The sequence below is a fragment of the Theropithecus gelada genome, chromosome 1 (genome assembly GCF_003255815.1).
Source record: "Theropithecus gelada isolate Dixy chromosome 1, Tgel_1.0, whole genome shotgun sequence".
Classification (NCBI taxonomy): Eukaryota; Metazoa; Chordata; class Mammalia; order Primates; family Cercopithecidae; genus Theropithecus; species Theropithecus gelada.
The window spans coordinates 80,876,810-80,893,474 of record NC_037668.1 but is presented as its reverse complement, the minus strand read 5'-3'; the positions used below and the strand labels follow the sequence as shown (position 1 = coordinate 80,893,474).

General features: G+C 40.7%; 1 protein-coding gene across 4 annotated transcripts in view; it reads right to left on the bottom strand.

The window, feature by feature from the left end:
* The window catches only part of SCP2 (sterol carrier protein 2), a 124,535-nt gene that overhangs the window by 92,996 nt on the left and 14,874 nt on the right, over positions 1 to 16,665 (bottom strand). The window contains exons 2-4 of one of the 4 annotated variants that reach the window (XM_025394320.1): positions 11,271 to 11,328; positions 3,884 to 3,955; positions 733 to 864 (exon numbers count right to left, since the gene is read on the bottom strand). In XM_025394320.1, the coding sequence (XP_025250105.1) occupies positions 733 to 864; positions 3,884 to 3,955; positions 11,271 to 11,328 (262 nt within the window). The remainder of the gene's footprint in view (positions 1 to 732; positions 865 to 3,883; positions 3,956 to 11,270; positions 11,329 to 16,665) is intronic. The other 3 variants (XM_025394328.1, XM_025394324.1, XM_025394331.1) reach the window with 3 other exon arrangements.

Here is a 16,665-nt window from a genome sequence, read left to right as displayed (position 1 = left end):
TTTAATTTTATTGTACTTTAATTTTTTTTTTTTTTTTTTCTTAGAGACAGAGTCTCACTGCGTTGCCCAGGCTAGAGTGCAGTGGTATGATCATACATCCTCCAGCCTCAGCCTCCTGAGTAGCTGGGACCACCACGCCTGGCTAATTTTTTTTTAATTTTGTGTAAACATAGGGTCTAACTACATTGCCCAGGGTGGTCTTGAACTCCTGGGCTCAAATGATGATCTTGCCTTGGTCCCCCAAAGTGTTGAAATTACCAGTGTGAGCCACCATGCCTGGCTGATAAAGCCTTTTTTTTGTTTTTTTGTTTTTGTTTTTGTTTTTGTTTTTGTTTTGAGACAAGCTCTGGCTCTATCGCCCAACCTGGAGTGCAGTGGTGCCATCTAGGCTCACTGCAATCTCTGTCTCCCAGGCTCAAGCCATTCTCCCACCTCAGCCTCCCAGGTAGCTGGGACTACAGATGCATGCCACCATACCCAGCTAATTTTTGTATTTTTTTGTAGAGACGGGGTTTTGTTACGTTGCCCAGAGCTAGTCTCGAATTCACAAGCTCAAACAATCCACCCACCTCGGCCTCCCAAAGTGCTGGGGTTACAAGCATAAGCCACCACACCCGGCCTGATATGGCCTTTTTTAAAACAAATACATTATAAAATAATTCCTCTGATGGTCGTGTGATTAAATGATTAAAATGGGGCAATATTTAAGTACACTAGACAAGCACTCCTTACCACCCTGAATCAGCTGGCGGGCCATAAACAAAGCAGTAGAACCAGTAGAGCAGTTATTGTTGACATTGATTATAGGAATTCCAGTCATTCCCAAACTGTGATAGATAGCCCTCTGCCCACAGGTAGAGTCACCTGAATAGAAAAACAAAAATTTTAATATGGAGAATTACGGAGCTGCAATGCAACATAATACTACATTATTACATAATGCAACATAATACTACAAACACATAATACTACATTATGTGTTTTTTTAAATATTATACCTTTGCCAAGCATATAACACGTGCAAGACGATAAATATCTTAGAAACAGTTTTAACACTAACCATCATTTACTCTGCAAAAAAGACTGAAAACAGAATATATGTGCACTTTCTTTATATAATACAGAGGTAGAGAAGTAAAGAAATGATCAGTTAATAGAAAACGATTCCATCTGGCTAAGGCTATATGATAAAGAAAGCAATATTTCATTAACACCTAAATGTCGGATAAAAATCTTTAAACCTTGGCCAGGTGCAGTGGCTCACGCCTGTAATCCCAGCACTTTGGGAGGCCAAGGCGGGCAGATCACAAGATCAGGAGATCAAGACCATCCTGGCTAACACAGTGAAACTCCATCTCTACTAAAAATACAAAAAATTAGCCAGGTGTGGTGGCATGCACCTGTAATCCCAGCTACTTAGGAGGCTGAGGCAGAAGAATCACTTGAACTAGGAGGCAGAGGTTGCAGTGAGCCAAGATTGCACCACTGCACTCCAGCCTGGGTGACAGAGCGAGACTCGGTCTCAAATAAATAAATAAATAAATAAATAAATAAAATCTTTAAACCTATGACAGTGATTAAAAGCCATGATTTACTTTTCATATAAAGATTCCACAACTTCGAAAAGTTTAAAAGACCCTGCATGCCAAGGCATTCCAGGAAAACATGATCCATGTTAAATACATATGTGACTTCCTTTCCCAAGTGTAAAAAGTAAAGTAGAGGTTCCTCTTCAAAGACTTTCCTCCCCATTTAATTAGGAATAGATAGTAACTTCTCTTAGAAGCAAAATATATTCAAAGACCTATGCTAACATTCTTAAATATCTGCTAGCCATGGTAAAGAAATCAATGTACTTTATGTTCTTAGTTCCCACTATTTAGCCTAAGTATTTGCCCTGGCATGCTTATACTGGTCCAAGCAAGCATTAGGTCATAACCTGTTCCTCTTCCTTATTTGAAGGTGTTTTTACGTTTCTTGGCATTCCACAAGTTACTTCCTCCTTCCTTTGTTCTCCTCTGCCTTTGCCTCTTTTAAAAAGTTCTAAGTTGCTAGCCAATCGAGACAAATACAGAATGTGAGGTCCCGTTCCAGCCAATGGAACTGGACACAGCAGTAGGGTGGACACGTCAGGTTATAAATGATCCTGTCTCCTTTGTTTGGTGTACTCTCATGGCAAAACTGCTGGCAAGTGTACCCTTTCTGCAGGAAGTAAAAGTGGCCTTGCTGAGTAAATTAAATTTATGTTCGGCCGGGCGCGGTGGCTCAAGCCTGTAATCCCAGCACTTCGGGAGGCCGAGACGGGCGGATCACGAGGTCAGGAGATCGAGACCACCCTGGCTGACACGGTGAAACCCCGTCTCTACTAAAAAATACAAAAACTTAGCCGGGTGAGGTGGCGGGCGCCTGTAGTCCCAGCTACTCGGGAGGCTGAGGCAGGAGAATGGCGTAAACCCAGGAGGTGGAGCTTGCAGTGAGCTGAGATCCGGCCACTGCACTCCAGCCTGGGCGACAGAGCAAGACTCCGTCTCAAAAAAAAAAAAAAAAAATTTATGTTCAAGTGCTATTTCTTTACAGCACCAAGGAACAAGCATTTCAAACACAAGTAACATGACCACCAAGGTAGACATGCTGGAGCAGTGTGATGGGAATATCTGAAGGTACAGGCTCCAGGAGTCTTCAGCAAAATCAGGAAAGTTAGGGATCTGCTTTTCAGTAAATATATTCTGCATCCCTTTAACCCAGTATGTTTCCCTTCTAGAATTCTCTTGATATCTTGATATCTCAAAGAAATAAATCATATATATGCACAAATATTCATCTACAGTAACACCTACTATACTATTTTAATAATACTGTATATATTCATAGTATTTTATAATAACTAGAATTTAGAAAATATCATTACTACTTCTAAATAAGCTATAGTAGACCTTCAAGAGTAGAATATCATATAATCATATAAAATGATGTAGGGGTTCCCCCACACACCCCACCCCTTTGCCAAAAAACAAAAAAAAATGTTGTTGGGGTTGGGGAAACAGAGAGATGTTAATCAACTGGTACAAACTTTCAGTTATAAGATGAACAAGTTCTGTGGATCTAATGTACAGCATGGGTGGTAATTAATGTACTAATTAACTGGAGTGTGGTAATTATTACACAATATATACATAAATCATCTTATTTTATACCTTGAATATATTCAATCTTTATTTGACATTAAGTATTTTTTAAATGCTGTGAAGAGACTGGAACTGTTAAATATCCATTAAAAGGGGATTGGTAAAATAAATTATAATACATTTATTCAATGAAACACTATGCTTTTTTTTTTTTTTTTTTTTTTTACAGTCTTGCTTTGTTGCCCAGGCTGGAGTGCAATCTCAGCTCACTGCAACCTCTGCCTCCTGGATTCAAGCGATTCTCCTGCTTCTCCCTCCTGAGTAGCTGGGACTACAGGTGCATTTTTTGTATTTTTAGTAGAGGAAGGGTTTCAATGTGTTCGCCAGATGATCTCGATCTCCTGACCTCGTGATCCGCCCGCCTCGGCCTCCCAAAGTGCTAGGATTATAGGCGTGAGCCACAGTGCCTGGCCGTATTTTTAAAAAGACCAAAGAAGATCTTTACAGTATGATTTGGAATAGTCACCAAAAGAAAAATTACACTAGGTTGACACATAAGGGAAATATATAAATAGTGGTAATCCCCTTAAATCAGACTTTGAATTCTGAGGGATTTTTTCTTTCTTTTTTCAATGCAAATATAATTGAATGAATTCTGAGTTTTTGAGGGTTAAAATTCACAAATGTCTCTGTATTGTTTGTGTAGCTGCTGCTAGATTCAGGTAAAAAAAATTTAGAATACACAGTTTAATACATACCAAAAACATAGCCAACACATGCCTGGTCCACTGCTGAATAAGGGATCTGTGCATCAGCTAAAGCCTTCTGGCCTACAAAAACAAAAGGTTTTTATCAAAAAGTGCTTTAAGTATTTGTTTTAGGAGAGTAAAAATTAAGCTTAGAGTTTTCTCAAAGTAAACTACTCTATATAGTCTATGCTCAATTCAAATGACAAATCCTTCATCAAATCATCTCAGATCTCTAATTTCAAAAGTAATCATTTTTTCCTCTAAGCTACTGCATCACTTTTCCGTATCTCCTTTTTGGTACTTAACACTTTCTGTTATAACTTCACATCTATCTACATTAAATCTGAAGAGTCTTACAGCTCCTTAATGACACGGTCCTTGTCTTATTCATCCCCGTAGCTCCACTGCACATCTAGAGGGTAAAATGAGAAAGACTGTCATTACTGGGAGCAGACAGCACAAATGTGCTCATCTTACAAAGCCAAGATCAAGAGATGACTCTGTCTATGGAACAAGAAAGAGAGCCTAAGGATGCTATCAAAAGTGGCAGAAACAACTAGTGGATGAACTGAGAAAAATTATGTAAATAAATGAGAAAAATTATGTAAGTAAACTGGAAACAAGACAGTGAGGTTGAAAAAAAAGTGTGAGCTAAATCCTCATTTATGACAGTGAGAAAAAACAGACATCTAAAACTGACAAATCAAAAACTTGAGGAAGTATTTAGATAACCACCAGAAGAACTAAAGCAAAACAAGTTAAAAGAAGTTGTCCATGGGGGACAGTCCTGAGAATTACAAGCCACTCTTCATTCCTTTTTTGTTTTTTTTTTTTTGTTTTTTTAAGGACGAGGTCTCTCTCTGTCACTGAAGTGCAGTGTTGTGATCCTAACTCACTGCAGTCTCAAACTCCTGGGCTTAAACGATCCTCCCACCTCGGCTTCCCAAAGTGAGGGGTAAAAGACATAAGTCACCACACCTGGCCCTGTATTCCTGTATTTTCTTTCTTTCTTTTTTGAGACAGAGTCTTGCTCTGTCGCCAGGCTGGAGTGCAAAGGCGCGATCTCGGCTCACTGCAACCTCCACCTCCCAGGTTCAAGTGATTCTCCTGCCTCAGCCTCCCAAGTAACTGGGATTACAGGCACCCACCACCACGCTACTTTTTGTATTTTTAGTAGAGAGGGGGTTTCGCTATGTTGGCCAGGGTGGTCTCAAACTCCTGACCTCAAGTGATCCGCCTCCCTTGACCTCCCAAGGTGCTGGAATTACAGGCGTGAGCCACCAAGCCCAGCCTCTTTTTTTTTTTAACCATATAAATGTATTTGAAAGATTTTTTTAATTCACAAACACACTAATTATAATAATCAATTATAATTTATGAAGTAATTGATTACAGAATTGGGTTAGTCAAACAATGAGTTATCTTTTCCTGCTTAACGTATGGGCAAAAAATAAATGTCTTATAATAACGTTCACAAGACTATGTTGAGAAGAACATTCTCATATGTTGCCAATGAGACTCTAAGGGTGTAAATGCTGAAAATTAATTTGGCAAGAATCTTGGCTGACATGGTGGCTTACTGTACTTTGGGAGGCTGAAGTGGGAGGATCACTTGAGCCCAGGAGTTTGAGACCAGCCTGGGCAACATAGTGGGAACCCATCTCTACAAAAAATAAAAATTAGCCAGGTGTGGTAGCATACACCTGTGATCCCAGGTACTTGGGAAGCTGAAGAGGGAGGATCACTTGAATCCTGGAGGTCAAGGCTACAGTGAGCCATGATCTCACCACTGCACTCTAGCCTGGGCAACAGAGCCAGACGCTGTTTCAAACAAACAAAAAAAAGAGGCCAGGCATAGTGGCTCATTCCTGTAATCCTAGCACTTTGGGAGACCAAGGCAGGAGCATTCCTTGAGCCCAGGAGTTCAAGACCAACCTGGGCAACGTGGGAAAACCCCGTCTCTACAAAAAATACAAAAATTAGGGAGGCATGGTAGTGTGTGTCTGTGGTCCCAGCTACTTGGGAGGCTGAGGTAGAAGGATTGCTTGAGTCCAGGAGGTCAAGGCTGCTGTGAGCCATGATCACACTACTGCACTCCAGCCTAGGCAACAGAGGGAGACCATGTCTCAATTTAAAAAAAAGAAACTTAAAAATGATCATATTCACTATTCCTACGATTCTACTTCTAGGCTCTTTCCTCAAAAATAAACAGAGATTAGAACAAACATTTATTTAGCAAAATGTTCACTACAATTTTTCTAAAATATCAAAAACTTGGGAACCTAAATGTCCAACAAAAATAACAGCATATATAAAAAATAATATATTATGCACAACTTAAACATTCTTTTCCAAACAATTTTTTTTTTTTTTTTTTTTTGGAGATAGACTCTCACTCTGTTGCCTAGGCTAGAGTATAATGGTGCTAACTCAGCTCACTGCAAACTCCGCCTCCCGGGTTCACATCATTCTCCTGCCTCAGCCTCCCGAGTAGCTGGGACTACAGGTGCCCACCACCATGCCTGACTAATTTTTTGTATTTTTAGTAGAAACGGAGTTTCACCGTGTTAGCCAGGATGGTCTCGAACTCTTGACCTCAGGTGATCTGCCCGCCTCAGCCTCCCAAAGTGCTGGGATTACAGGCATGAGCCACCACGCCTGGCCCTTTTCCAAACAATTTTAAGTAAAAGGGGAAATGCTCATGATAAAATCAATTTCAGAAATAAGGATACAAGCCGGGTGCGGTGGCGAGTGCCTGTAGTTCCAGCTGCTCAGGAGGGCTGCCTGAGCCCAGGAGTTTGAGGTGGAATGCACTATGACTGGACCTGTGAATAGCCACTGCACTGTAGCCTGGGCAGCATAGTGAAATGTTGTCCTTAAAAATATATAAATAAATAAATAGGATACAAAACTACAAATGTGATCCCATATAGCCATAGGGTGAAAATGCTAAAATAGAATAACACCAAGATACTAATAGTGATTAGGTCTGGGTCAAAATTTTGTTTTCTTTAGTACATAATTATTTGTTACAATAAAACACATGCATTGCTCTTATAATCAGTGGGAAAGAATGAGTTACAAAAAGGTATGTTTAGCTGGTACTCTGTACCTCCTTTAAATGATAACAGCAGGCCAGGCATGATGGCTCATGCCTGTAATCCTAGCACTTTGGGAGGCCGAGGCAGGTGGATCACCCAAGGTCAGGAGTTCAAAACCAGCCTGGACAACATGGCTAAACCCCATTTTTACTAAAAATACAAAAGTTAGCCAGGTGTGGTGGCAGGCGCCTGTAAATCCCAGCTACTCGGGAAGCTGAGGCAGGAGAATCACTTGAACCCAGCGGACAGAGGTTGCAGTGAGCCGTGACTGGGCCACTTCACTCTAGCCGGGGCCAAAGAACGAAACTCCACCTCAAAAAAAAAAAAAAAAAAAATGCTAACAGCATGTTGTACCTTTCACAGTCTACTACTCACTGTCTCTCTAAACTTGCCTTATTTTCTCTACTAGATGGTAAGAACCTTGAGATCAGTATATCACACCAATCTGAAACCTTCCCAGTGCCCAGGAGGCACTCACTATTTGCTGCACACTTTTTCCTAATGTCAGATTTTCTGTATAAGCTTTCAGATTAAAATAATTATTAAACAAAAATGTTAAAAGGATAAGAAAACAATGGAAGCACAGAAGTTAACTATCTGAAAATGTTTCAAGGAGTTCCATGGTTGCTATATCACTCAAGCACATGTCATGTGCATTTAGATGTAAAGGGGTCCCCAACCATTCTCTGAGGAAAAGGAGGATATAGGAATGTATAAAGAGTAGAAGTCCTTAAGTAATGGAAGTGACAGGACACAATTCTGCTGGTGTGCTCCCCTCCATTCTATGCATTTAGGAAATAACGGGAAAGAAAAGGGAGCAGAACCCCCTCCTATAAGCAGTCTGGAGAAGTGGGGTAAGACTTCTAAACAATACCCCTGCCTCAACACCACAGTCTACAAATGAGTCCAGAGACAGCAAGTGCAAAAGCATCTACAGAATCTCAGGGATTTTTATCCCCAAGTTGTATTTGAATAAATGTTTGACGAAATGTGACTGATGTGGTCTGAAGGTGCTGTAGGTGAGATCTATGAGTGGAGTAATCCTTTGGCACTGCTCACTTCTTTACATAATTAGAATGGGGGAGTATTTTTAAGAGCAAAGCTAGGTTTTAAAAGTTTTAAGTTTTGTCCGGGTGCAGTGGCTCACACCTGTAATCCCACCATGGAAGGCCAAGGCAGGCAAATCACTCAAGCTCAGGAGTTCAAGACCAGCCTGGGAAACATGGTGAAACCCTGTCTCTACAATTTAATTTTAATAACTAAAAAAAAATAATAATAATAAAAAATAGAAGTTTTAAGTTTTATCCCATATAAAAGTTCATTTATTAAAAGATACTTACTTTCCTAATGTTGCTTGCAAACACAGTATTAATAAGTAAGCTGAGTAAATCAGACGGGCTTTTTTTTTTTTTTTTTTTTTTGAGAGACCTGGGCACTCAGTTGCCCAGGGCAGAGTACAGCGATGTGATCTCGGCTCACTGCAACCTCTGCCTCCCGGGTTCAAGCAATTCTCTTGCCTCAGCTTCCTAAGTAGATGAGACTGCAGGCACCCACCACCATGCCCAGCTCATTTTTGTATTTTTTAGTAGAAATGGGGTTTCACTATATGTTGGCCAGGCTGGTCTCGAACTCCTGACCTCAGGTGCTCTGCCCGCCTCGGTCTCCCAAAGTGTTGGGATTACAGGCATGAGTCACCATGCCTGGCCAGATTTCTTATTACTAGTCAATCCCCAAAGTTAATTTAAAACATCATAACTTTACCTCAATATTACCATTTTATAATCAAAATATTATATACACACTAAAGTAACTTCAAATTTTTTAATGAAATAAAAGAAATTGGTCAAAAAATATAGAGAAAACTGATCAAATTATCTCCCACTTAAGAGACAGGCAGAAGCTGTTTGGAGGCATCAGTTAAGAGGAGAACGTTTAACAACGCAGAAGATAAACATTAAGTGAATAGTGTCTGCCCTGAGAACCACTGCAATTAATCAAATCTCTTGAACCTTCGTTTTGGAGGACAGACATGCTCTGATTCCTTGTATAACATGTAAGTATTGAGTTGAATAATAAGAGTTGATGTTGAAGGAATGGTTAGAAAGAGAAAAAAGAAAACAAAAAAAAAGTTGAGGCAAAATCTAAATATATATGTACTGGATGCTTATGGTAATAAGCAGGAACATCTAAGGAATAAACACAGTAACTCCTTTTGGGTTGCCTGGCAACAAGGTAGCAGGAATTGAGTTGGGGAGGCTCCCTAGGAAAAGGACTGTGCCTAACAACTTATGGGACGAAAGAGAAGGTCTCCAAGTGTTGACAGCAGGTATTTCCCAGAATTCTCCTAAACAACTGGCACCTAAGCTTAGAGTACTTGCCCCCAAACCAAAACATTTATTTAGGTGTTCCAGCAGCTGCTGCCCCTCTCTATCATCAGCACCACCTCTAGCTGGCAGAGTTCCACCCAAAGAAGGAGGGTAAGTAAGGAGGTCTCTATACCATGGCTAGTACAAAGCTGACTGCCCAAAATCAGCCAGTGGTAAAGCATCCAGGAAGCAACTGGCTATAAAAGCCGCTCGTAAGCGTGCGCCCTCTACTGCAGTGGTGAAGAAACCTCATCGTTACAGGCCTGGTACTGTGGCACTCGGTGAAATCAGACATTATCAGAAGTCCACTAGGCTGATTCACACACCTCCCTTCCAGCATCTGGTGCAACAAATTGCTCAGGACTTAAAAACAGATTGGCACTTCCAGAGTGCAGCTATTGGTGCTTTGCAAAAGGTAAGTGAGGCCTATCTCGGCCTCTTTGAAGACACCAACCTGTGCACTAACCATGCCAAATGAGTAACAATTACACCAACAGACATCAAGCTAGCATACTACATATGCAGAGAAGGTGCTTAAGAACCCACTATGTTGGGAATCATTTCATTCTCAAAAACAAAAATATTCTTTTCTTCTTGTTAGTGGTAGTTCTCAACGTTAGATTTTTTTTTCCCATGGAGTCAAAAGGCATCTAAGTATATGATTGCAAGTGGAAAAATAGGGGACAGAAATCAAGTATTGGTAGTTTTTCCATTTTCATTTGTGTGTGAATTTGTACTACAACAGCAGGGATATAAAGAAGCCTGTTAGGCTGGGTGCAGTGGCTCACACCTGTAATCCCAGCACTTTGGGAGGCTGAGGCAGGCGGATCACCTGAGGTCAGGAGTTCGAGACCAGCCTGGCTAACATGGAGAAACCCTGTTTCTACTAAAAATACAAAAAAAATTAGCCAGGCGTAGTAGTGCGTGCCTGTAATCCCAGCTACTCGGGAGGCTGAGGCAGGAGAATCGCTTGAACCCGGGAGATGGAGGTTGCAGTGAACTGAGATCACGCCATTGCACTCCACCTTGGGCAACAAGAGCAAAACTCCATTTCAAATTTAAAAAAAAAAAAAAAAAAAAAAAAAAAGCCTGTTAAATTTTTCTGGCAATGCCAGCATTTAGATTTTTACAAAACAATTAAATTTCTTATTGATGGCAAAAAAAAATTATTTATATATATCATGTAAAGAAGCTCTCATGCTTGTCCCCTTTTTAAAAACAAAAGAGAGGTGGGGGAGAAGGAGAACAATGGATCCGGATCTCTCTGCTAGAACTCAGACCCACAGTGCAGCCAGATGCAGCCTGGTCGTGGCACGTCTCTAAAGAATGCCAAATGCTTAGAGAACCAGGACCCGTACACCTGTACATCTTTCTCCCTGTTGGTTCCACTCACACTAATATTCACCCATCTTTTGCTCAAAAGTACTAATACTCATTAGAATAAACAATAACAAACTGTAATACCTCCTTTAGTTGTGCAGTAACCTAGTGACAGAAAAAGAATTCTCTATGTTGGCTCAATGAAGTGAAGAAAACCACCATAAAGGTATTTAATACATTTTGAATGTGATTATCCCTTTTCCAGGAAAGGAAGACACTAATTTTATTAGAACTCCTAAAGTTAACACCCACTAGAATGATGTTATCCCTTTTAATGACCCTACCTCTCTCTCCCACAGATCCCTTAACCACGTCAACAAATATTTGGACAGCACATAAAATTGTAAGCCACTCTCTGCTCTGGCTATGTAGCTGCTAAGAATGCCCAAGCTCTTTTCCTTTGCAGTGAGTCACTAGGCATTTCTCTGCACAGGTTCTTCTCCCTTGACTGGGCTTCTTTTTGTGCTTGCAAGGCTGCCCCATCCATGAAATCAAGACAGACCACATAATAAACTATGAATGTTCAAAGATCTAAATGTTCTATGTTACCTGCTTCTCCTGCCAAGTCAGGGTAGTCTCTTGAATTCTCAGCTCCAGGCCTCACGAACTAGAGATACAGAAAGAGATAATAAATACAAACAAGTATAGTTACTTTTTTTTTTTTTTTTTTTTTGAGATGGAGTCTTGCTCTGTCACCCAGGCTGGAGTGCAGTGGCATGATCTCGGCTCACTACAACCTCCGCCTCCTGTTTTCAAGCCATTTTCCTGGTTCAGCCGCCCCAGTAGCTGGGATTACAAGTGCACACCACCATGCCCAGCTAATTTTTGTATCTTTAGTAGAGACAGGGTTTCACCATGTTGGCCAGGCTGGTCTCAAACTCCTGACCTCGTGATTCGCCCACCTCGGCCTCCCAAAGTGCTGGGATTACAGGCGTGAGTCACCACGCCCAGCCAAGTATAGTTATATTTTCTACACAATGAAAATCTATTCATTCACTACTCAAACAAAAAACACATTGAGCACTTCTTGTGTTCTTGGACTCTAATAATAAATAATACAAAATCCTTGCCCTCAGAGTGCTTCCTGTCTAACCTAAGACAGACAGTTACACTACAGTGTCAGAAGCACAGAATGTCTTGACAGAGACATCTACCCAGACTTGGAGGGAGGCCAAGAAAGGCTTCCCAGAGAAACTGCCATTTAAATTAAGTCCTTATGGATGAGTAGCAGTTAGCACAGTGAAAGAGAAAGAAATTTTGGAGTAAAGGTCTAGAAGTGAGAGAATACAGCAGTTTTTTCTCTGTGGAAGAACTGTACGTAATTTGGTACGACATAGGTTAAAGCACAAAGTAGAAAGTGTTAAGGATGGCTGGGTGTGGTGGTTCACGCCTGTAATCCCAGCACTTTGGGAGGCCGAAGCGGGTGGATCACTTGAAGTCAGGAGTTCAAGACCAGCCTGGCCAACATCGTGAAACCCTGTCTCTATTAAAAATACAAAAATTAGACAGGCATGGCGGTACACACCTGTGATCCCAGCTCCTCGGGAGGGGAGGCTGAGGCAGTAGAATCACTTGAAACAGGAGACAGAGTTGCAGTGAGCCAAGAGAGCACCACTGTACTCCAGCCTGGATGACAGAACAAGACTCTGTCTCCAAAAAAAAAAAAAAAGTAATATGAACACAAAAGTAACTTAGGTCCAAACAATGATAACAACGAATATTTATTGGGCACTTACTGTGGTATACATTGTGTTAAGCATTTCACATGTATTTACTCATTTAATCCTCACAATCATCCTAAAAGGTAGGTTCCATGCATTACAGATAAGAAAACTAGGACACAGAGAGATAAACAACTAACCCAGGGGCATAGAGCTAATAAGTAATAGAGTTGAAAGTTTAGTCTAGTTCTGGAACCAACTCACAAGGGACCGTTTATGCCCCGCAATGCCAGTCTGGGCTTTATCCTGAAGACAGTGTTTTTGTTTGTTTGTTTTTTGAGACAAGGTCTTGCTCTGTCACCCAGGCTGGAGTGCAGTGGTATGATCACAACTTACTGCAGCCTCAACCACCCTGACTCAAGCAATCTTCCCACCTTAGCTCCCCTTGCACCCACAGTAGCTGGGACTACAGGCACGCACCACCACGCTAAGTTAATTTTTGTATTTTTTGTACAGATGGGGTTTGCCATGTTGCCCAGGCTGGTCTCAAACTCCTGGGCTCAAGTGATGCTCCTGCCTCAGCTTCCAAAGTGCTGCAATTACAGGTGTGAGCCACCATGCCCAGACAACAATGTTTTTTAAAATGAGACTGGAATAAAACAACAATTAGATACCACTATTTATTAAAACGGCAAAAATCCAAAACACTGACATCAAATGCTGACAAGGATATGGAGCATTAGGAAGTCTGGCAATTTCTTACAAAACTAAACATGTACAGGCTGGGCATGGTGGCACACATCTGTAATCTCACCACTTTGGGAAGCCGAGGTGGATGGATCATTTGAGGTCAGGTATTCGAGACCAGCCTGGTCAACATGGTGAAACCCTGTCTCTACTAAAAATACAAAAATTAGCTGGTCATGGTGGCCAGCACCTGTAATCTCAGCTATTCAGGAGGCTGAGGCAGGAAAACCCAGGAGGCAGAGGTTGCAGTGAGCCGAGATTGTGCCACTGCACTCCAGCCTGGGCAACAGAGCAAGACTCGGTTTCAATAAATAAATAAATGAAGCAACAATAAAGTACACACAATACACGTACAGATTAGCAACAGCACTCCTTGGCATTTACCCAAAGGAGCTGAAAAATTACATCCATATAAAAACCTACAAATGGACGTTTTTTGTTGTTGTTTTGTTTTGTTGAGATGGAGTCTCACTCTGTTGCCCAGGCTGGAGTGCAGTGGTGTGATCATAGCTCACTGCAGCTTCAACTTCCCGGGCTCAAGCAATCCTCCCACCTCAGCCTCCTAAGTAACTGAGATCACAGGTGCTCATAATCATGCCTGGCTAATTTTTACGTTTTTTTATAGAGATGGATCTCACTATGTTGCCCAGGCTGATCTCGAATTCCTGGGCTCAAGCAATCCTCCTGCCTCGGCCTCTCAAAGTGCTGAGCCATTATGATAGAACCACACAGATGTTTATATTAGCTTTATTCATAACTGTCAAAACTTGGAGGCAATCAAGATGTTCTTCAGGAGGTAAATGGATAAACCATGGCACATCCAAACAATGGAATATTATTCAGTGCTAAACAGAAATGAGCTATCAAGCTATGAGAAAACATGGAGGAACCTTAAATAGATATCATATTAAGTGAAAGAAGCCAATCTTAAAAGACTACAAACTATGATTCCAAGTAAATGACACTCTGTAAAGGTAAAATTTTTAGAGACAGTAAAAAGATCAGTGGTTGCCAGGAGCTGGTGGGAGAGAAGGATGAATATGTGTAACACAGAGGATTTTTAGGGCAGTGAAACTATTCTATATGATCCTGTAATACTGGATACATGTCATTACACATTTGTCAAAATCCATAGATGCAAAATACCAAGAGTGAACCCTAAAGTAAATTATGGTCTCTGGGTGATAATGATGTGTTAATGTATGTTCATCGATCATAACAAAGGTATCACTCTGGATGTACCCTTGCTGATAGTGGGAGAGGCTATATATGGAGGGATGGGGGAAACACACGGGAAATCTCTGTACCTTGTACTCAATTTTGCTGTAAACCTAAAATTTCTCTTTTAAAATAGTCTAGTTTTAAAGAGAAAGAGACTGGGAATGATGAGACTTGCATTTTAGATCATCCTAGACACAATGTGGAGAAATGATGAAAGGAGTATGGCAGGAGGCAGTGAGACCAACTAGCATGATTCTGAAACAGGCCAAGTGAGGGCTAAGACAGAAGCAAAAAAGATAGAAAGAGATAGACCTAAGAAATACAAGGGAAGTAAAATCTACTGAACTTGATGACTGATTAGGTAAGATGTAGTGCTTTGCTGCTGAGTGGTCATGCTAAAGCGAAACGACTTTGACTATTGTTTTGACTGCAAACCACAATAAAATACATTTTACAACCCAGTACACACATATATACATACCTAAGTGAAGCAAGACTTTCATGAAACAATGAGTGAGAGAGGCACAAGTCTCTCGTATTGACCCAAATTTACCTTTACAATTTTTAGTTTTTCCTTCCATCCACTCTCCTACGAGACTTATAGTACAAAATGATTCTCTAGTTGAATGGGTATTTCTTCCTAATTCAGCCTCTAAAACTCTTTCAATATATTTTGATCAAATAGCCACTTTGCTTGGGATAAGTCCAAAATGAGTCTCTAGTTGAATGGGTATTTCTTCCTAATTCAGCCTCTAAAACTCTTTCAATATATTTTGATCAAATAGCCACTTTGATTGGGTTAGGACGTCAACGTATCACTAAAAAGAAGAAAATGACCATGCTAACTCCTTTACAACAGACAATCCAGTCAGCCACCCTGAACAACTTCTCTCCAGCGATCCAGGTCCGGCTCAACCTCTGCCTCCTCCTGATACTGATCCTTCTACCCTCTGTCACCCCACAGACTGTTAAAAACTATAAATATTGGGCCTATGTTCCTTTTCCTCCTCTTATTCGAGCCATGACATGGATGGACGCCCCTATCGAGGTCTATGTTAGTGATAGTATTTGGACACCTGGTTCTGTAGATGATCGTTGTCCCGCCCAACCTTCAGAAGAAGGAACCCCTTTCAATATCACTTTAGGTTTTAGGTATCCACCTTTGTGCCTGGGACCCACTAATGGATGTCTCTCATTAGATATTCAAACTTGGGCAGTCACACTACCATCTGGTCACTCTGTCCCTCCCTTAGGACACTTGGTATCAGGGCTCTCATTAAAACCTCTAAGGCAGATCAAAACAAGAATCACTGATTATATTCACATATCGCAATATAAGCCTTTAGGACCTGCGTGTCCTCTCAACTGGTCTTCACATGCTGACAAATTAATATGGAAGGATTGTATTAGTTCAGAAGGAATGGTGTTATTCAATTCTTCTCACTACGCCACTGTTGATTGGGCTCCTAAAGGTCATATTACTAATGATTGCTCTCAGGGTCACAGAGATTGTCAACATTTTGTCTATGATATTACTTATCAAAAAAATAGTGACAGCCCTCCCCTATTATATCATAGATTAAACTCCTTTTTTCCTTTTAAGTGGAAAGGGGCAGGGGTTGCCCCTCCAAAGCCAAGGCTCATTGTTCCCCACTTAGGAACTGAACATTCAGAATTATGGAGATTAACCATAGCTATGACTGGTATGAGAGTTTGGGCTGGAGAAAGTGTTATAAGTAAATCCACCTTGTCACCTCGAAAACTAAGACAACAGATTGATTTACACTACTATTTCCACACAGCCAAAAATATCACTATGGCAATCATCAAAAGGTCAATTCAAAGATGGGACAGTAAAGATTATGAGGACTTATACCCCCCCATTGCTAATGTTCCCCCACCACCTCTCGTACAACCTATTCCCCCCACTCCACATTCACAAAAAACAGTACCATCCCAAAACATATATACTATCTATATGGAGTCCAACAAAACTATACCACTTAAAAGCTGTGTTAAACCACTATATATGTTATTAGTAGAAAAGATGCATATTAGTTCAAAAACCAACATAATTACCTGTGTTAATTGTTACTTATATACTTGTATTGACTCATCCTTTAAACAATATCATAGTATTTTAATAGTCACAGCCAGAGAAGGTATTTGGCTCCCCGTAACCTTACATAGGCCTTGGGAATCTTAACCTTCTATCCATGTTATTAACAATATTTTACAAAACATTCTTAAAAGGAGTAAATGATTTATTTTTACATTAATTGCAGTAATAATGGGCTCGATTGTTGTTACTGCGA